Raw genomic sequence first — 21,644 nt, forward strand, 5'->3', positions numbered from 1 at the left:
AATATTTAAATAAATCAAATCTGAAATTCCACACTAGCTAGAACATCCCAGTTGGGAAGTGCAAAGCCAGAAAAAACTAAGAAGAAAAACAGGTTTTAAATAGCTCATCATATCAACTTCAAAAGCGTTATTATTTGAGTTGAAATAATTGAATTAGGTTGTAAAAGTTTAAGTAATATAGTTGGCATTCACAATGAATTGTCAAAGAAACTATAAAAGAAATAAGAATTTGTGAAATTAATTGCATTTCAGAAATATGCAACTATTTAAGTAAATTACGATACTTTGACGAATTTAAAATGAATTCAAAGTCAATAGACAACATTTATAGGCGTACAATAAAAAACTGTCAATGTCCGATGTTCACAATAAGATTTCTTTATCAAAATAAATTAATAAATAAAACTTATTTCTTCCTTTTCATTTTGAATTTCATTTAAACACCAGTCGCAACATACCTTGATATTTTTTATTACATAAAACCAAGATGATCAATTTAATGCTGCAGATACCAGTTCCAGAAAACTTGTGATGAAATAAAATATAAGTTTCTCCGAGGAATTAAAAGTAGGTACTTCATCATTAGATTATTTGGTAGCCGTCCGTATTTTTGACAGTAAATTCCATAGCATAGTTTGACGTTTAATATTTGTTTGACGTTTGAGTTTGACTGTTTGAGTACGATGATAATATCGTGATATTATGTAAAAATGTTTTCGTACTTACACATTTTTATGAATACATAAGCAAATAACAGACAATATTGCATATATGTTGGAATAAGATATAATATTTCAATTTATTATTACAATTAATTTGTATGAATTAAATACAATGTCACTGTTCAAAGCAAAAGAGTGGTGGTCCAGTGGAACTGTTATTCCTGAGGAAGTGTCGGATTATTCAAATAGTGGGTCTCTTGTAACGAGTCAACTTGGAGTGGAAGGTTCTGGTGATAAAATCATTATCGGGGATGCAAATGGCCTACTTCAGATTTTCAAACCACACGGGGATTATCAGCCAACTCACTTGATTCTGGAATGCGCGTTGAACGAACCAATCATTCAACTAGATACTGGAAAACTAGTCTTGTAATAAAATATTAATTTAAATAAGTAGTTATAAGTAAAATGAATGGCGCCTTAAGTACCGTAATTGGTAATAAAAATATGTCAATCGAAGTTAGACTGGCAGTGCAAAACAGAGTTTTAGTCCCGATTATCATGTATGGAAATGAAATATGGAATAGGCAAATGGAAGGATAAAAGCAGAGTGAATGCGGTTGAAATGCAATCTCTTAAGGAATGAATGTGTGGGAAATCGATGTATGAAAGGGTTACGAATAACGAAATCAGATAAAAGTGCAAATCTGACACCGGTATTTGTAGGTTTTATTCCTGGTAAGGTCATCATGGAATATTCGCTTCAAAGGTGATTTTACACTGCAACATATCCTTGTCTCTGAACTGGCACCTGAAGCATAACACTGAACACCTTACCTTCACGTAACAGACCATCAACATATATTTATTTATTTATTTATTTATTTATTAACGGACATTGTCCATGTATACAATTTATAAGGTTTAAATATTACAATAAAAGAATAGTTTAAAACATTTAAAGAAAAAAGAAAAAAGCATTGACAAACATAAGGGACATCGAGACAAGATCTGGACTATTTATTTAGTGCTCGTTTAAATCGTTGTAAACTTAAACCAAAAAAGTCCAGATCCTGTCTTGAGTTAACAATATGACAAAGGCGGGTCATTGGAGAATTTAGGCCATAGTTTGTTCTATGCTGATCGATGAACAGTACTTCATTGTTTCTCAATCTACGAGTCGGAATATTGAATTTTACTTGTCGCAGTAATGATGGAACATCGATTATACCATTTAGTATGCCGAACATATATATGGAGTCAATATTAGTTCTACGTTTTTGTAGACTAGAAATATTTAACATTGACTCTATTTCAGCATAAGAATAATTATCTCTCTCTAGTCCAAGCATCCACGCTATTTTTCGAAGCAAGCGATGTTGGACTGATTTAGATACTCATTGAGTACCCTATGCACCATCCGGTGTAGAAGGGTATTATAATGAGGATGAATATAGATTATCAATTTATTTTAAAATGTTTAATCAATTGCAATGTTGATTTATTTAATATATTGCATGGCGTTTACTGATCTCTAGAGAATGTATATGATTTATTTCAAAATTTCAATACAGTGGATCACCATAACAATACATAATTGTGGTTCACATATTTAATTTATTTTTAAAAATACTTTGACTGCCTAACTAGGGTTCTATACCCCGTTCTAAGATAGCCCAAAACCATGTTATCATGCATGTCATCGGTTACTTGGTAAACTTTATTTAGAATTTATTTTATTTATTTATTTAAAACTTCAAATATTACAAATAAGTACTTTGGCGGACTTATTGCTAAAAGCAATATCTTCCAGCTAACCAAAAAAAAGACTAGTCAAAAGAAGAGTTGGTCGAAATTTTGTACTAAAAAACCATAAATATATATCAAAAGATACATACATAAAATAAAAATAACCTAATTAATTAAAACTAACAGCGGTTTTTTAATTGGGAGATAAGGTTTAACTTTATTAAAAAAAGTGCATTATGTTATACATATTAAATGATGACGAATGTTGAATCAGATAATGAGTTTGGAAGGAGAGAAAAAAAGGAACTAAGGAAAGAAAAAGGGAAAAAAATATTTATAAAAAAAAAAACAATAAAAATTCAGGGAGTTCAGGATTCTGGGGATATATAATAATGTTTCAGGCGTTTCTTGAAGGTGGTAGAGAAGGTGCATTTTTTATATGGAGAGGTAGCTCATTATTTTAGCTATTTTATTTTTACGAGGTAATTATTCATACAAATATTGTTTATATTATTAAATGGGAACATTAATTTGCTGGCCATCTTTCTTTCAGCTGTCATTAACCTCTCCAATTATACATTTTTTTATTTTGCTGTATTCTATAGTTAGTTCTATTTTGTATTCTAACATGGCTCATCAGTTCTAAGATGGAGGTTTATACTGTGCTGAGAAATTTTGTAAATATTTTATATCATTCCTTGCAGTGGATTCGAAAAGGAAAGCATAGCTGTTTTACACCCAAAAAAACTTTCTGTGTATTCTTTATTAACAAAGAATGGGCAGGCCGACTTTGGTAAGTTCATAACTAAGAAAAAAAGTATTTAAAAAATGTATTTTTAATATTTATTTTTAAAGCTTGATTCTATCTATCATGTAGTTAGTTTACTAAACCAACCTTTAGATCATTTTTCTATGTGTTGGTAGAACTTTATCAAAAACCTCTTGAATTTATCAATAACATAACTGAGTAATTTATTTTCAATAGAAGAAATGTTTTCTTTTTGCCAAATTGACGATAAAATCGTGTGACATTTAAACATTATTATAAATAAGTAGGCAAAACGAAAAACTAGAGCATCTGTGTTATCATTCATATCAGTTATTGTCCTTTTGAATCTTGACATAATCTGGGAATAAAAGTAAAATAAATTGGGCGAACCATGGGGCATGTCTGCAAACATTTGGACATACTCAAAACATTCTTATTTTAATTACTTTTACTCTTTTTGTTACTTACCCTCTTTTAGATGTTTCACATCTATTGTATAGTTATAATACTTTTCCGATTGCTCGGTTGCAGAAGTTTTGTTACTTTCCATTTTTAGGTGATCAGAGTTTTCTCAGTGAACAGTATCACCACATCTTACCTCGACCAGCATATAATTTGTCAATTGGCTCATTTGGCGGAGTAAAAGACAAGGATTTTATGTGTGTACAGTCTTTAGACGGTGTACTTATGTTTTTTGAACAAGATGTTGCAACGTATAGTTGTCTTCTGCCTAGTGCAGTTCTGCCTGGTCCTATTGTGTTCAGTCAGTGCACTGATTCGTTCATAACTTGCACTCCTAATTGGATGATCGAATCTTATAGGTATGAAAAATAAATATACCAAAATGTGAAGTAAAATATTGGTCCAGTATTTATTTTTTATGTTTTATTTTAGTTACCATAACTTATCACAGATTACTGAATCGGAATCTAAATCGTATGCAGGTAAAAAAGTATCTGCTGATTGGATTTATAATATTGGAGAGTACATCAAAACCATTCAAAAAGTTCAGGTAGTTGAGTGAATAAAAATATATTATTTTATTTTCTATCATGACATATTTGATTTTAAAAATTATTTTTTAGACTTCAAATATATCCTGCAGTCTAATCATGTTGGGTGAAAGATCTCTGTACTGTTTAAATGACAATGGAACATTAAAATTTATGAAACGATTTGATTTCGATACTGTTTGTTCTCATGCTTATTTGGTTGGGTGGTTTTATGGTAAGTCATAATTATTATACTAAATGAATTAATAACTAAATAATTATTATACTAAATGAATTAATAACTAAATAATTATTATACTAAATGAATTAATAACTAAATAAATTGACGGGATACAGGAGTGGTTTACTTAGGGAGGATTGATAATTGAGGGTATTATTTGCAAACACAGCTCATTCCAATACAAGTGTATTGGGACGAGCCGAGTTTGCTAATAATACCCTCAATTATAAAGGCATAATAATATTTCATCAGAATTTCCGAATTTGCTGAACAAATTCATTATTTGCAATGAATTTCACGAAAACAAATTCACATAGAAAATATAAATAAAAGCAGTAATTTCTATTTCATTGGGAGTTGTTCGGACATATGTTTTTTGAAAGCAGAAATTCCAATAAAAAACTTTTTTTTTTTTTTTTTTAATTAACGGTACAAGTACCTTTTACATTACATACATAAGTATTTACAGTGGAGTATATACAGTAACAACTTTTTCAATGCTTACTTAGAAAGAACACAATTAAAATATTGATTCCACACTAAAATGTTTTACAAGTAATTGTTTATAAGCTGGAAATTTCAATAAAAATATGTCACCTAAATCCGAATGTTTATTACCCAGCGCATGTAGCTAGAATATATTGAGATATGATTGTTGCAGTGATAAAGTTGAACTAGCCTAGTCACTCTAACTGGTACTTTAAAACCAACGAGGGCCAAAATTTCAGGGCTGTCCAATACTGAATTAACGATTTTAAATAGAACTTATAAATCATTAATAGTTCTCCTGTCCCTTAATTTAATCAAATTTAATATATTTAATAAATAACCAGAGTTACGAAATTCATTACATATTCCTAATTTAAAATTAACATATCTCAAAAACTTATTCTGAACTCTTTCTATGGTAATTTGGTGAGAGGCATAATAAGGGCTCCATATTGTAGAATTATACTCCAAGATGCTTCTCACCAAGGAGGTGTATAAAATAAAGATAAATAAAGTAAATGTATATTGGTTCTAGAGCGATTTCTTCTGTCACCTCTATGGTCAACTGAAAGAAAAATTTATTAGGAATCTTTGTTGACATTGTTGCTATTTAAACTTCAACTATTTTTACTTGAATACTTTCAGAAATAAACTATAAAAAAATAAATACCCTACGTTACAATTTCAAGCTGTTGTCCTGGTTTAAAATATATTTTTCATTTTGCAGATCCAAGTGCTCGCCTAATGGAAATGGTAATATCGGAAACTTCTACCCTACTTATATACGAGCAAACGACATTATTGTGGTCATGTCAGTTAACATTTTTACCACGCACGTTGTGCAGAGGTTTCTTTTCTTATTTGCCTGGCTCCATAGTTATGTTGTCAGAGACTGGAGAATTAAAGTGTCTCTTTCTCGGTACAGAACCTGAACTGTTCACTGCCCCACCTCTGTTAGAATCTGAAATTGATTTTGACAAGGCGCAAGAAGAGCTCGATACAATACAAAATGTTATAAATAGTCAATATGATCTTGGAGGTAAAACAAACATGATTCTATGATCTATTTCCATATATTTTTTTACATCTCGTGGGTTTAGGTCACTTTACAATATTTATCAAAACTATATTGTAATTGTTTTTTTTTTGTTGTAACTTTGTATTTATATACATATTGCAACATTTAGACTAAATATGTAGTAAAATTTAATTTGATTTTTTTTTCTGTAAATCGAGAATTTATTACCAAATGCAAGAATTCAATGCTGTAAAAATAATAATAAAAAAATTATGAATATTTAAAGCATCAACTTTTTAGCATTTTACTAAATGCTATTTATATTAGTACATAACCACTTACCGGCTTTTCTATGTCTTCTGGTTTCGAGACGTACCCGTCTCTTCGTCATGACACTAATGAAACCAACATGCAAAACCCACTCTACACCTTCACCATAGTTGTTGCACAAAAATATAAAACCAGCATGATATGCTTTTAGTAGGCAACCCTTACATGCACTGATTAGGATATGAAAATATTTTATGTTGTGGGAGAAATAGTTAAAAAAAGAGGGAGGGGCGCGAGTTTAATAGGTATAGGGTGACCATTACAATTGAACATCTTATAATGGGCTATATTGAAAGGTTGTTTGATTATTTTTCCATTGTAATGATCACCCTATACCTACTAAACTCACGCCCCTCCCTTAATCCCCTCCCTTTTTTTTCAACTATTTCTCCCACAACATCAAACATTTTCATAACCTAATCAGTGCATTTAGGGTTGCCTACTAAATGCATGGCATGTTGGTTTTATATTTTTGTGCAATAACTATGGTGAAAGTGTACAGTAGGTTTTGCATGTTGGTTTGATTGGTGTCATGACGAAGAGACGGGTAGGCCTCGAAACCGGTAGACATAGAAAAGTCGGTAAGTGGTTATTTACAAATATTCAATAATGTTTAGTAAAAAAAACATGTTTACAATTTTTTAAATACATGTATCATTTAAATGCCAAGTTGAAACCTTTTTTATATTATGTTAATGATAGTGTTGAAGTTGTAGTGAAGTTTGTAAAATTGATAACTGTCAAATATTTTGACTTATTTCTGTTACCTCGGTGTTAAGATAATAGTTAAGGCTTTATTACGTATTTATATAATAATAAATGAAATAATTAAAAAATTAATAAGAATTTGAACAAATAATGTAATTTAGAATGGTTGTATTATTTTCAGAAATCGACTTGATAAACAAGGCGGCTGAAAGAGAATTACCCTTTAATGTAAACATTTGTCCCAATTTTGAACCAAGCCATTATAAAATGGCTAGTACACTCACTGAAGATGATAATTGTAACACGCTTTTGAAATGTTCCGTGGAAGTTATAATAAAACCGTTAAATAAAAATGATATTAAATCCATACAAGTGCTGTATATTGCACAATATCCACTGATGTGCTCTAATACAAAAGAAGATTTCACAACAATATTAGATGAATTACGAACAACAACACAAGTGTTTATTGGGAGGGAATTACCAGTTCCGAGTCTTAGTATTACAGTTGTCTTATTATTTATCAACACATTGGGAAACATACGCACACTTAACAAAAAAGTACAGTTACCTTTAAAACTAGTGACTCGGCCAGTAAGACCGCTAAAGGATTCAAAATATAAAATAACGCTAACAGTTGATAAACCACTGGTAGAGTTATTAGATCTCTATAAAGGTACTTGTAATTTTTGATTTTTGAAACATATCTCTTATTTTTATATTGGTTTATATATGTACATATAATATGCATCAGAATTAATCTAAAATACATTCTTTTAGACTTTGATATGAATGCCTTAGCTGAAATTGGCGCAACCAACAATGCAATTGCCTTTGAAAATGTAAATGGCTGTGATTTCCCCGTGACAATAATATCAGCTAAATCTTCTCAGCGTTACAGAGTTCAGAGTGAAGGTGTCGCATTGATGAATATAGTATTGAGTGACTTAGTTGATCGTTTGAAATCACATTTTAAGAAAAAATTCAAGCCTCAATCTGATGAAACAAGTAAATCAGTAAAAATACAACTTTATGGAAGTATTTCGAGCGATATTTTACTGTATATTACCCAGTTTATTGATCGACATATTCGTCTGCGACAAATTTTATTTGATGCTGAGGTTGTGAAATTGTATGTTTTAAATGCACCTTTTACTTTAAAGTAGTGAGCACATTAGAATGCTTGAAATATTGTTTAATCTTATAGTTTTTTTTCTAATACAAGTAAAATTTAATGTTTTAGAAATCCTTGGATGTCTTACAATCACAGTATATTTTGATTCAGAAGAGATTAATAATAAAATATAGAGAAAAGCCTCCGACTTCTTGTGAAGGTGTATATTTTTTATTACAAGACACTTACAAGCGAATTGTTGGAAAAACAACCGAAATCCAAAACCTTCAAGCTGAAGTTATGAGGTATTTCAAATAATGTTAAGCTCATTACTTTAATTCATTTTATTTTAAATAACATGAAGCTCATTAACTTGTGATTATGAACAAACATTTATAAGTAAATTATTAATGTTTTTTAAGGTGTGGGGTTGAAGTAAGTGGCTGTGTTCATTTAATTTTTTTTGCATTTGACTCGTTAGAACAAAATGAGAGCATCCAACTAGTCAAAAGTGCACTAAATCCAGACATTTTGCATCATGATCAACAGGTATGATTTTTTTATTATTAAAACATTAAATCAATGTACCATCAGTGATACTGCAATCAATCAATCGATTTTTTGTGCAGGGGAACCTAAAAAGCGTTCTGTTACTTACAATTTTGATCAACTAAAAATACCGCTGGAGTACTCGTATCAGAAAAACTATAATTATTTACAGAAAAAATAGTGGTAATTTAAAACTAATGGCTCTAAATGCTCGGTCATAGTGGCGAACGTTTTGCGGCATGGCGCGGCATGGGCGTGGTGTACAGCGCTCGGTTGCCGACACTACACTTGTAACCATATTTTTGACTTGTAACCATATACTTACACCATGGTCGAGCACTTAGTCCCTATAATGAAGTTATTGCAGTAAAACATTTTCGTAAAAAAAAACAGGTTACGCGGTGTTAGAGTATCACCGACGGTATGCTTTCTATATCTGGGCAGATGAAGAATATAGTTCCGAGAGTAAAATAGAACCAGAACCTTGGATGAGTGTTTTCAACTAGATGGCTACTATCGGGTGAAAATTCTGAAAAAGGAAATTAAGTGGGGACAAGTCCACCTCCTAGTGTAGTTGTTAAAGCATTTGCCCTACCATGCTTCAGTTGCTCGGTTCGATTCCTGGCAGGATGGACATGAAATGTTGGTTTTACAGGTGGTTTTACACTGCGGTATTTCATTGTCCCTGGACTGGCACCCAAAGCGTAACAAAAAATGATAAAGATACGCTTGGTTTAGTCGGAGTACTTATTCGGTTCCCTATGCACTCCTGGGTGCAGATAGGGAAATTATGATAGTATGTAGTGTCTATTTAATTGTTTAAATTTGTACTAAAATAGTGCAGTATTATTTCAGAATTGGGAAGAAACAATTTCCCACAGTATCATCTATCTTTTGAGATTTTTTTTTTCTAAAAATGACAAAGAACGGGATAAATTGACACCATTCAATCAAAGTGACACAGTGGCCGATTTTGATGGTAAAAAGTTTGTCAAATATGTTCACTTATTGATTGACAGAGCTTTGAAAAAGTTTGCAAGGGCAGAGGAGAATAAAGATACTAACGAACAGATAGGTAATTATGTAATACTTTTTTTTGTTTATTTGAGAGAGCTCTTCCAACCTCTATCACAGCATGAGCCATCTCTTCGTTTTAGGAACGAGAGAACCCTTTCAATACCCATTCGCCGCTCTAATTTTTTTGCCTCCTCTTTCACAGTAAAAGCTGCTCAATTGTGGAATAATCTTCCCACTAATGTCGGAGATTTATTTACATTCAGATCACATATAAAATGTCACTTCCTGAATATTAAAGTTTTTCCTTTCTCTTCCCTTTTTCCTTACCCCTTTACCCCCTCCTCTCTTCATAGTATAGCATAGATATTTAGTCAATTTTTGTTTCTTAAAAAAATGTAAATATACATTAATGTTTTGTTTTATAATGAAAATATTATAATATGCCTACAATATAACAATGTATCGAGTATGGCCAAATGTTCGCAGACTGGCTGGATTTCCTCCCTAGGGAGTTATTTATATCTAAATTTGTTGCAACGGAGTCTTGGCATTTACAGGGCTTATGACCTGTCATTAGCTGGTTTAAGTGGCCACTTTACACACTGTAACATTTATCATTCTGCCTATGTTTAAATATCCACATCTCCTCAACTCTTCCATCTTTTGACTTTTTTAAAGTAAAAGAGCTGTTATCATGTGGGTGAGATTCATCCGGCTGAACCAATTCACCTACTAGGCGACGCCTGAAAACAATTTTACAATTTTTATCAATGTTTAGAGCATGTTTAAATGTTTGTAGATTGGCTGGATTTCCTCCTTAGGGAGTTATTTAGATGGTGAATATTACACAGTTTGTAAAGTGGCCACTTAAACCAGCCAGTGATAGGTCATAAGCCCTGTAAATGCCTAGACTTCCATATTCTCTTCTCAAAAATATTTTCCCTCTCTGTTGCAACAAATTTTGCCTACAATATGTTCATATAACACTGATTTTCTCAAATTAAATGGTTTGGGGGTAAGAAGAAATTGCCTTTAGGCATTATCACGCCCTTATGCAAATGTATATAAACTGTATATGTATAGAAAGTGTTTAAATAAACATAAAATCACTTTAATGTAAGAAAATAATATATTTGTTATTTAATATATTTGTTAAAAGAGATTAAAAGTTTTCTGTTTCACGTCTATTCAAGTTTCAACATGTTGAGTCTTTTATATTTGAAATCGGGACTTTAATCTTTTAAAATGAAATGTTATTTCAAGGCGATTTTCAGTGATAAACTTGGAATTGATAAATGTATTTTATATATACATATTATGTATGTGTGAAAAATAAACCTGTTGTAAAAACGTGTGCCCTACCGAAAAGTCTCTAAACTTAGTGGGTAACAAAGATGTTTAAATGTTACTAAATATAATGAATAAACCCTGTTCTGCAGATTGCTGAATTCAGTGGAAAGAAAAAATAGTATTAATAATATATATGTATATCAATTTGTCTACCTCGTCGTCTAGTGGTCAGTACGTTTGCCTACCATGCAAGACTCTCAGGTTCAATTCCTGAAATGGTTGACGAAAATATTTAGTTAAAAAGATGTTTTAATACCGAAATATTTCGTAGTCTCTAGAACCGCATGTACGAAAGAGTAATTGAAATACGCTGCTTTTAGTATAATAATGCAGTTCAATAGAGATTTCTTGTAATTTTCATTAGACACGCTTTTAAAATAAATGCATTGTTATTGTTATTAAGTTTTGTAATTTACAGTATTTTTATTTTATTTTAGATAATTTAGATTCAAAAGACGCTCAACAAACTGATACTATAGAAGATGGTAAAAATATTTCAAATGAAAATGTGCTAGAGATTCCGCAGGGGTCTATGCTCGGGTACAATAGAAAACCTATTTTAACAGCGAGATGGGAAAAACAGCTAAATGAAGAATGAAGGAAGTCATAATTATTTATTGTTTAGCAAATTTTAAGAATAGTTAGTAATATTTTCAAAATGATTGTTCAAGTTTTGACATTACTTATTATATCTGTTGCATGTCCGCAACAAACTGTTGAGTTTAGCGCCTTTGGCGTGCGTGAGACTTAAATGTTGTTTTTTCACTGCAATTACTCACTGTCATAAGACTACCCATCTTGTACTCACGTAACATATAAACAATATACATTAAAATAGGTATAATATAGATTGCCCTATGTACCATGAGTTATGTATACAGGAAGGATGGATTATTATATTGTAATCTTCTAGTATCTATTATTGATTTTATTGTTATATGTCTAATACATTTATCCAAAATAAAGCAATACATATTTACTCTACCATGCAAAATTATTTTAAAAAAAAAGTTATATTGGTGTATATTTATACCATATTTTTTGTGAAAATGAGTTAGTTAACCTGAATTGTTTTCTCCTGTGTCTAATAAAAAATGCACAACCAAACTGTATTTTTTTTTTGTTTCTGATTTTATGGAGTTTCAACATGTCCAAATGTACTTGCTAATTATTACAAACTTCTAGATTCTTATACCCGTATGCAGAGACAAGCCTTAAGGTGAGGAAATTACATTCTATTGTCTTCACCTTCGGGTTATTATCAGCATATGAGATTAGAATGTACTTTCCTCACCTTAAGGTTTGTCTCTGCATACGGGTATTAGTGTTGAAAAACATTTATGGTATACTATGTGGCTGTTGACAATAATCTATTTTTAACACTGAGGCTCTGGACGCATCACCACGGCGCGGCGTCGCTCGCGGTACGGTGTCGTGTACGGTACACCGCGCCGGCTCACGGCGCACCCGCTCGGCAGTTGATGTTTCTCAAAATATTCGTATTACGGTTCGAACTCAAACTTGCACTTTTTGTCTAGATGTGGACCGCGAAAGACGCATTCTTCTCTTGTTATTAAGAATACGTCTTTCGCGGTCCATATCTAGACAAAAACTGTAAGTTTGAGTACGAACCGTAATACGAATGTTTTGAGAAACTTTAACCGCCGAGAAGATGCACCGCAGCACGGCGCCGCGCCGTAACACGGTGCGACGCCGCTGCACCGTGTTACGGCGTGTGTCCAGACCCTAACACATTAAAAAAAAAAAAGTTTATTTAGTTCTATGATTAACAAATACAATATTTACATCTACGATTATTTTTATTTAAGATTGATATCTTTGTTCCCTTTGTAGAAAAAAAAATAAGATCAGATAAGAATAACGAGTATAAATAAAAATAAGTAAACAAAAAAATCCTTATTTGCGTGTGCAAATTATTTAAAGTAAAAGCACCTCGCAAATACAATAAAAAAGCTGGTAGTATATATAATGTATAACATTTATAGGTTGATAAAAAATTGTCACGAAAAATAATATTTATAGAATCTTTTCTCTCATTTGAAAAAAAAAAACCTTCAATAAAACACCGGAAAAACGAGAAGGGGAGGAGATGAGAAGTAAATTGTTCGAAATTCGAAAAAGTATAAACAAATTTAAAATTACCCATCGCAGTAAAAATTAATCTTTAAATTTTTAGTAAGTACTTAATCCCAAACGTATATTTTATCTATGCCTAATGCTTACATAGATAGGTACATACCTATTTCATGAGAAAAAAAGCTTTAGGGTTTTCTATTGATTGCAGCCGTACGTACGTACGGGTATGTCGGTAGAAGCTGGCATCAATTAGGTACATGTTTTTTCTAATTGATTCTCGTCTTATCGCTTGATCTGCGACTTAACGTGGCGCGTGTGCCGCCAGATTGCCATTCAGCAGAACTCACATGTCGCCATATTTTTTACTGTCTCGGTAAAATCGAGCTTTTCCAAGGCATCCAAACAAGATGCGGACAATTAATTCAGATACTAGCGACGCGGCGCGACGCGTGGGGAACCTGTCTTGTTTTCATCGCGGTATTCCATTCGTGGGGTGAACAGGTTTATGCATTTTTTTATTTACCAAACCGTATAAAAATACTTATCATATAAAGTATACTATGTACGTATGTTTGCAGTGTATTGCATGTAAATAGTTTTCCTCACAAGGGTTTGTTTAATATTATTATTAGTTAAAATTATTTAATTTTCATATGCAATGTTTATTTATTTATTAATATATACGGCACGCAATGTCCTTTACCTTATAAAAATAAATATTTAATAGAAAAAAACTCTTAAATTTAAAGAAAACGAAAAAAAATATAACCATACATGCATTTATATTTATTAAAACACAGCAGTTTCATATGAAGAACAAGCTTACAGATTATAAAAAAATAAAAATTCAAACAACGTGTGCACACGAAAATTAAAAAAGAAAAGAAGAAGCTGTATGTGTTTTAACATGCTTGTATATACGTAAGCAGATTGAATAAAATATTTATTTTTCAAAGCTACAAAATATAATTATATTTAAAAAAAAAAAGCATTTTTTTTATGCTTAACGACAATCCAATAAAGTATATAAATACACAATAGTATACAAAACGTATACAAAAGTAAACACAGAAAGTACATTAACCTAATAAATGTAAATAACCGTTCACTTTCATATATTTTTTTAATAGTTGATTTATATCAAGTACTAGAAAAAAAATGCGAGTAGAGTTTGAACTATGTATTCATATTTTTGGAGAATTATGTGACAAAAAAGAGTTTTTAAATGAATTATTTATTTATAATTTATGTTAGTAAACATTAGTATAAGTAAAACCACTTATAGAATTTTTATGTCTACCAGCTTCGAGACATACCCGTTTCTTCATCAGGACACTCACTACACCAACATGCAAATACTAAAATACACTTTCACCTTTACTATCACCGTAGTGTACATAGTATTGATGAAAAAATGCATAAATTACACGCAGAGTCAAAGGGGATGCGAACGCCATCATGTCCGAACATGCATTGAAAAATAATCTTCCACTAATAAATAATAACATATCTTTTCAATATATAAATAAAAGTATAACTTTCAACGTCCTAGCCCCTCCGCTCCTTAACCCCCACCCCAATACATTCTGCACCATATCGCTAAATACTATTAACAACATTTTAGTGCACGTTCGGACATGGTGGTGTTTGCATCCCCTTTAATTCTGCATGTAATTTATATATTTTTTGTAAATACTATGAAAACTACGGCGATGGTAAAGGAGTAAGTGTATTTTAGTATTTGCATGTTGGTATGGTGAGTGTCCCGAGGAAGAGACGGGTTCGTCTCGAAACCGGTAGACATGAAAAGTCAGTAGGTAGTTGTTTACTAATATTTACTAACATGAATACAAATATTTTACCTCGAAGTTAATGCTTTGAACATAAATAATTATTTGTAAACTCGAATAAGTCTTTTCTAAAAATAATATAGAAAAACCGAATCGAGTTACAGACCTAACTCAAAAAACCCACTGTAATGCACAATTTAATATTAGTCCATATTGGGAAACAATAAAAAAAATAATTCTGAAGCTATATACATATTTTTATTTAACAAAGATAAATAGCATTTTTGAATTAATTAAAAGTTTTGTGTTAGATTATTTAAATATGAAATATAAATAGATAAGTTAGTGCTAGTCTTTTCGCTTAGTGTAAATACATCAGACTTTTAAATTCGTTTAAAAACGGAGATTGAGAAAACAAGATAGTGGTCATTTCTTAGATTTTTTGACAAATTTTAAAACGTTTTTCGCGTAACCTAGATTTTAATAACCTGTATTTTGTTTGCGCCTAATTGTTAGGCAATATTAATAGCAAGTACAAGTAGCTCCAAGTTCGTTTATTTGAAAAAATCTTAATTATTACAATGAAGAACTTCTGGTCTACGGGAAATCGGATAAAATTAATGTTTTCTTGCGCGCGGTGAAAATTAGACTATTAAATTGTACTGCAAATATATAAAAATGGAAAAAAATGCTGACTTAATTTAATAGTCTATCAAAATGCTATGGAGATTTTCATATTAAATCGTTGTGAGGATATGTGGAATTTGTACAATAATCTTTGGAGATCATCTTCGGAGTCCGCTATTAGGACAGCATCATCTGCGTAGCATATTATTTCGATACTTTTGTCTCCCATAGTACATCCTAACTATTGATTTGACATCTTCGATTATCGTATTCAAAATAATATTGAATAAAAAAGGACTCAAGCTGTCCTCTTATCTGATGCCTACTGCAGCTGGGGTTTATTTTGATAGATCATGTACTATTTTTATGCGCATTTTATTGTTACTACTTAAAAAACTAATTACTTTAATGATGGGTGGTGGTACGTCGTTTATTTTAGAATCGCTTAGCTTCGGTTTGTGTTGAATTTATTTGTTTATTGGTTTGAATATATTTATCGTTGAATTGCATTAAACAGTTATCTTGTATTGACGTCTGCCGTAGATTCAATGCATCCTATGTAAATATATAAATAAAATAAATTAATATTTTTTTTTACTTGAGCGGTCGTTATGTACAAATATTGTTGCTTAACTGTAAACTCATAACTTTCGCTTTCAAAAATTGCTGTAACATTAAAATTTTAATGATGGAGTTTAAGAATATTATTTTAATGGGATTTCTGATAAAGCATGTAATGGGATACGATTACTCGGGGTAATGAAACATATTACCTTGAAGGTTGAATCTCCGCTTTGTCACAAGCTTTCATCGTTTACATGCCATTTAATCATTAAATGCCCACACTTTAACTTCATCGTGTACTTCAAAGCGGTTGTTTCAAACTGATGATGCTGCTTGCACCCGCATATAATATATATACGCACAGACACGATTGTGTAAACTCTCTCCTATAATAATTATTATGTATGATTAAATTAAAAACGGATTTTTTCAATTGCCTCTAGAGTATTGTTAACGTATGTATTTCTTCTTATTTCTGTGTAATAGCTGTAAAAATTCCTGATAAAATAAAATATATACACTACGAAAGATAGAAAAAATATAAATATTTTAGTAAATCATAACGCAAATACAGTAGAACTCCGTTTATCTGAACTCTAATCATCTGGATTGCCAAGTATCCAGATCGTTATGAGGAAATAAAAAATAATGGAGAAGTTTTTGATTTTAATTTAATTGTGCAATTAACTTTGCTGGACATGTTTGAGTACGTTTTGAATGTGATTCCAGTTCGCTGTATTATTTCAAAAGCAGTAAAATTTGGCACTAGTTGATCCGGATAATTGGTGTTTTTCTGTACTTATTTACGAAAAATTCATTAAAAGAAACATAATGAAACCCACTAAACCGCAAAATTGGCTTGTCATTGAAAATTAAAATAGAAAAATGGTTGATAAATTCTTGAAAATAAGATTTCGCGATTATTTATTAATATTTTTTTATAAACTACTTTAATTTACAGTTATACTTCGACCGGTTCCGAGGTTCTTATCGCATCATTAGGACTTATGCCAACATAGAGTTACACTTGTACGATTTATTTTATATACAGTCAACAATGATTAATTACATATTAAAGATAAACATACAAGGTCACACAAAGTAAAAAATACTTTTCATATTAAAAACATAAATGTTTTTGCGTTTTAAAACGAAATTCTCTAATGTATAATAGTAATAATAAAAGTATTTTCACTTCCGAATTTTCAGAAGTAGAATGTATTATGTAAATAAATAATTTGTATAATTTAGAATTTTCACGATTTGAAAACTTTAACTTTTGTATTTTGACTTGAATATCACTGGATTAAGTAATAAGTTACTAATAATCAATACACGCTTGGATACGGAGCCGCAGAAATAATCGATCCATAAAACAAAATGATTTCATTATACTCGTATGATAGGAAATGATCTTTTTCAGGATTTTTACGTAGTCAAAAATATTAACCCAGGATTCTGATTCTATTACACATACAAAACTGTATTCTTTAACCATCTGGACATGGATAAAAGCAGTATAAATATAAAATTTCAATTCAAAATAAGGCATCTCCATAATTGTTGATACTTATATTTTGTGCTAAGTATTACAGTAGATGAAATTTTAAAATAAAATGTTGGTGAAATCCCTTAAGTGAACGATGTGAAAGTACATCAGATCAAGTATGTAAAATTACACTCAGTAATGACAGCTTTAAAGCTTTCAGTAGGAAAAATCACCCGTAGGTACAATTATGCGTAATATTATAGTGGCGTTGGACAGCCTTTTTGCATACTTTGTATGTGAGTGAGATTTAAAACGAGAAAAGTGCCACGTAATGACAGGTATGGTCCGCTGGACATTATCTCGACATGGATGTATGATGCCTGATTTGATATCGAATAATTTTTCTTTAGATTTACGTAGCTATCATGATTTGCAGTTGCAAATCTGAAATAATCGTGATGTTTCACTTTGCGTTAAGTTATGTGTGTGAAATAGAACCAGAATCCAAGATGGATGTTTTCGACACGATAGGATACAAAATATAAGATCCTTTTTGCATGTGTTTTAGAATAAAAACAGATTATCCTAATAACAAATAAATCCTTATACTGGCTAAGACATAATCTTATTGGATGATTGCCAAAAAAACAATCCTCACACGTGCTGCGCAATCCACATACTCTTACTAGGACGCAAAAAGAACAAACAATAACAATAGTATTGTATGTAATAAGGATCAATGCTTTTCAAAAATAATGTTTTCAATAAAATAAATAAAACAACTTAGTTTTTAACCACTATTATTTTATTTATTACTTCCACCGACCGGTTTCAAAGCTAAACAGGCTTCTTTCTCAAGGTATACTTAACCTTGAGAAAAAAGCTTGTTTGGCTTTGAAACCGGTCAGTGGAAAAAAAAAGTTAGTGGTTAAAAACCGAGTTGTTTTATTTATTTTATTATAATGAATAACTACAAAGTTAGTGTTTCAAATATAAAATTTATTTAATTAATGTTTTTATTCATATTCTTAAAACGTTCGTAGGTAAACGTTTGTATAATAATTCAATCAAATTTAAAATAAATAAATTTTAAAACCGTTTAAATTTACATAGAACATCGTTGCGAATCTTGAAGTCACAATTGTCATCGCCAAACATGTCAAGACTTATTTTTAACAGTTTCGTTTTTAAACTTAAATATGAAAACATTTCTCCATATTGATTTAGAAAATACAATGAATTTTTGTAAATCGATTTCACATGTTTTTATCGGTATTCGTAGTATGTGATATTTCCCTATTCTACTCAGAACCTTGTCATTCGTGATGCGGTCTCTCCAGGAAATTCCCGGAATTCTTCTACAAGACCACATCTCGAAAGCCTCGCAGCCGTACATTAAGACACTCTATACCTATACATAGGTCTTGACAACGAGCTTGTGTAGTTTCAGGTGACATATAATTTTTTTTTTTTTGTTGAACTTTCTGTTAAACACAAGGCACACTAATATTACTTTTAAAATATCGCGGTTCATATTTTCACATTTAATCAAAACGACGTTACAGCTATTGAAAATGAAAATTTTTGATTGGGCCTTTTGAGGAGGGTTGCTTTTCTAAAGAGAGGGGAAGATTACTCCTTAAAGAAAATTAGAGAATAATTCCTTTGAGTCTAGTGGCAGTATGCTTTGCTTATGGCTTATGTACAAAGTAACTATTAAATTTGCACTTGTATTTGTACGAGTTGCGGCTCCCTCAGTCAAGTACTCGCCGTTGGCGACTGTAGGCGACACTTTGTCGCCATTAGAAGGCTGTATCAATTACATCGCATACAGAATATTTCTTTAAACATTATGTTTGAAGTTAATTAGAAATTTATCGCTGACAATGAATAATTCTAGATGGCCTACAGAAAATGTTTCTAAAAGAATATAAAATTTACCCTTTATTTAAGATTTATTACTTATAAAAATATGCGATAAGTTGACATAAGAGTATCTGAGCTATCTTTTCGTTCTAGTAACGAGAGAACCCGTTTAATACCCTGTCATCGCCCAAATTTTCTTGCCTCCTCTTTCACAGTAGTAGCCGCTCGATTGTGGAATAATCACCTACTAATGTTAGAGCGCCCCCTTCTTTATTTACATTTAAGTCAAGATTGAAATGTCACTATCTAAATAATTAAACTGTTCCTTTATCCTTCTTCTTTCCTTCCCATCCCTCTCCTCTTTTCATTGTATAGTGTTAATTTTGTAAATATATTTTTATTTTGTTAATCTTTGTTTTTAATTTTCGTATAAAATTGAAATATTCAATATGTCCATGTATTATAATTTTCTCAAACTGAAGGTTTGGGTAGGTAGGGAGAAATTGCCTAAAGGCAATATGCCCGCCCTTATATGTATATTTATTGTATATGTATATAAAGTGTCAAATAAATAAATAAATAAGTATGAAAGAAAAAGAAAAAAATCTCAAAGAAAAACGTTTTTGAGGATATGAAAGTTAGTATAGGCTTTTGGAGCGTTTATTTATTCTTTTACAATTTTTGTAATTTTTAAAACTAAAAATAATATCTCTCACTGGGGGGAGCTGGATGGAGCTGGTGTAAAACATAAATATGCAATAAATTTATATGTGAAATAGAACCTGAACCCTGGACAGTTGTTCTGACTAGATTGACTCTACTTTAAAAATGCTGAAAAAAGGAAATCGAATGGTTCGCGTATTCATCTACCGTGCTTGAGATATATAGTTCGATACCTGGCAAGGTCAAAATAAAATATTGTTTGAGAATGTGGTTTTATACTACATTATTTCATAACCCCTGCACTAGAGCGTAAGACTGATAACCGTACCTTCAAGCAACAGATGACCGAGATACGCTGTATTTAGTGTTCCTATGCAGTGCCCTATTCACTACCAGGTGCAGATATTCTAAATTATTTTGGTTATAACGAAAAAACCGATTAAGTGTTCCACAACACTAATATTCACATCACATCACGAAGTTTCAAATAAATTTGTTTTAATATTATTTATATTTAAAGCATTAACTTTGTGGTTAAACATTTTAACTAATGTTAGTAAATATTAGTATATAACCACTGACCGACTTTTTAAGTCTACTGATTTCGAGACGTACCCGTCTCTTCGTCGAGTAACCCACCTCTACCCCCCCTCCCTCACAACTCCCTACCAATTCTTCAATATGAAAATGACATATTTTTTAATTAAGCTTAATGCATGTTTAGACATGGTGGTGTTCGCATCTCTATAAATCTGCATGTGATTTATGTATTTTTGGAAATGCTATATATATATATATACTACGGCGATGGTGAAGGTGGAGGTGTATTTTAGTATTTGCGTGTTGGTGTAGTGAGTGTCCTGACGAAGAGACGGGTACATCTCGAAACCGGTACTAAAAATAAATTTTAAATAAAACATCTAATTTGTTGTCGCTTAAATATCAATAGAAAAATTCGACAGGGGCCTGATCTATTTTTGCATAACCCTCTCTATAATCCTTTTTTAAAATCAGTGTTTTAAATGTTATTAATTAACTTTGTTTATGGTTGATTGATTTATTTAGATTATATTTCCACAATTCAATGAAATACTAACAAAGATTTGTATTGCGTTGGGCATTGTTATTTTATTTTAAGAGACGTCTTTGTAATGACATCGTTAAAAGAGTTATGACCTATTTACTGGAACTATTTATAACATTACCTTGGCCCAATGTTCCCGAATATGACAAATAGGTCTCGATCTTTTTGTACCCAAAGTGATCGATGTATAAAAAGACAACAGTATACAATTAATTCTTATTGAAAATACGCTTAGTGACGTTTCTACAAATCATTTGTCGAAACGGGCATTTTTATATTATTATGTTAATAATGTCTTAAAAACGTCAGTGATATTACTAAAAAAATAAAGATACTACCGAAAAATATGTACTTACAAAGTTTCATTATTTTATGGATAATATTTTATTTTAATAATTCAAATGATTTTTTTCCGATAATATTTTTTCCAGAAATCTTAAAAAAAAGAATTTTTAGGAGAGTCTAAAAACTAAAAT

At 30.9% G+C, this 21,644-nt stretch overlaps 1 protein-coding gene across 2 annotated transcripts; it reads left to right on the forward strand.

Moving 5' to 3' along the window:
• The first annotated feature begins 660 nt into the window (after positions 1–660).
• On the forward strand, positions 661–12,095 carry BBS9 (Bardet-Biedl syndrome 9). 2 transcript variants are annotated; one of them, XR_015823213.1, is made up of 12 exons: positions 661–1,091; positions 3,116–3,204; positions 3,737–4,001; positions 4,075–4,192; positions 4,266–4,407; positions 5,630–5,941; positions 7,140–7,634; positions 7,739–8,090; positions 8,202–8,377; positions 8,495–8,621; positions 9,477–9,696; positions 11,426–12,095. XR_015823213.1 is itself a non-coding variant. In XM_088231461.1 (12 exons), exons 1-12 carry the CDS (start codon positions 835–837, stop codon positions 11,584–11,586), a joined length of 2,703 nt encoding a protein of 900 aa, XP_088087587.1. In that variant the 5' UTR covers positions 661–834; the 3' UTR covers positions 11,587–12,095. The 2 variants fall into 2 exon arrangements, 1 of the variants encoding a protein (XP_088087587.1); XM_088231461.1 differs by having other exon boundaries at positions 7,739–8,079.
• Positions 12,096–21,644: the final 9,549 nt, after the last annotated feature.

This window comes from Micrasema longulum, unplaced genomic scaffold (assembly GCF_059751315.1).
Source record: "Micrasema longulum isolate JH-2025_06_02 unplaced genomic scaffold, ASM5975131v1 h1tg000887l, whole genome shotgun sequence".
Classification (NCBI taxonomy): Eukaryota; Metazoa; Arthropoda; class Insecta; order Trichoptera; family Brachycentridae; genus Micrasema; species Micrasema longulum.

Excerpts from the sequence above, each read along its gene's own strand:
- BBS9 (XM_088231461.1), top strand. The coding sequence starts at position 835 with ATGTCACTGTTCAAAGCAAAAGAGTGGTGGTCCAGTGGAACTGTTATT. Across the intron at positions 1,092-3,115 it reads GATACTGGAAAACTAGTCTT|TGGATTCGAAAAGGAAAGCA; the intron begins GTAATAAAATAT and ends CATTCCTTGCAG. Across the intron at positions 8,378-8,494 it reads CTTCAAGCTGAAGTTATGAG|GTGTGGGGTTGAAGTAAGTG; the intron begins GTATTTCAAATA and ends ATGTTTTTTAAG.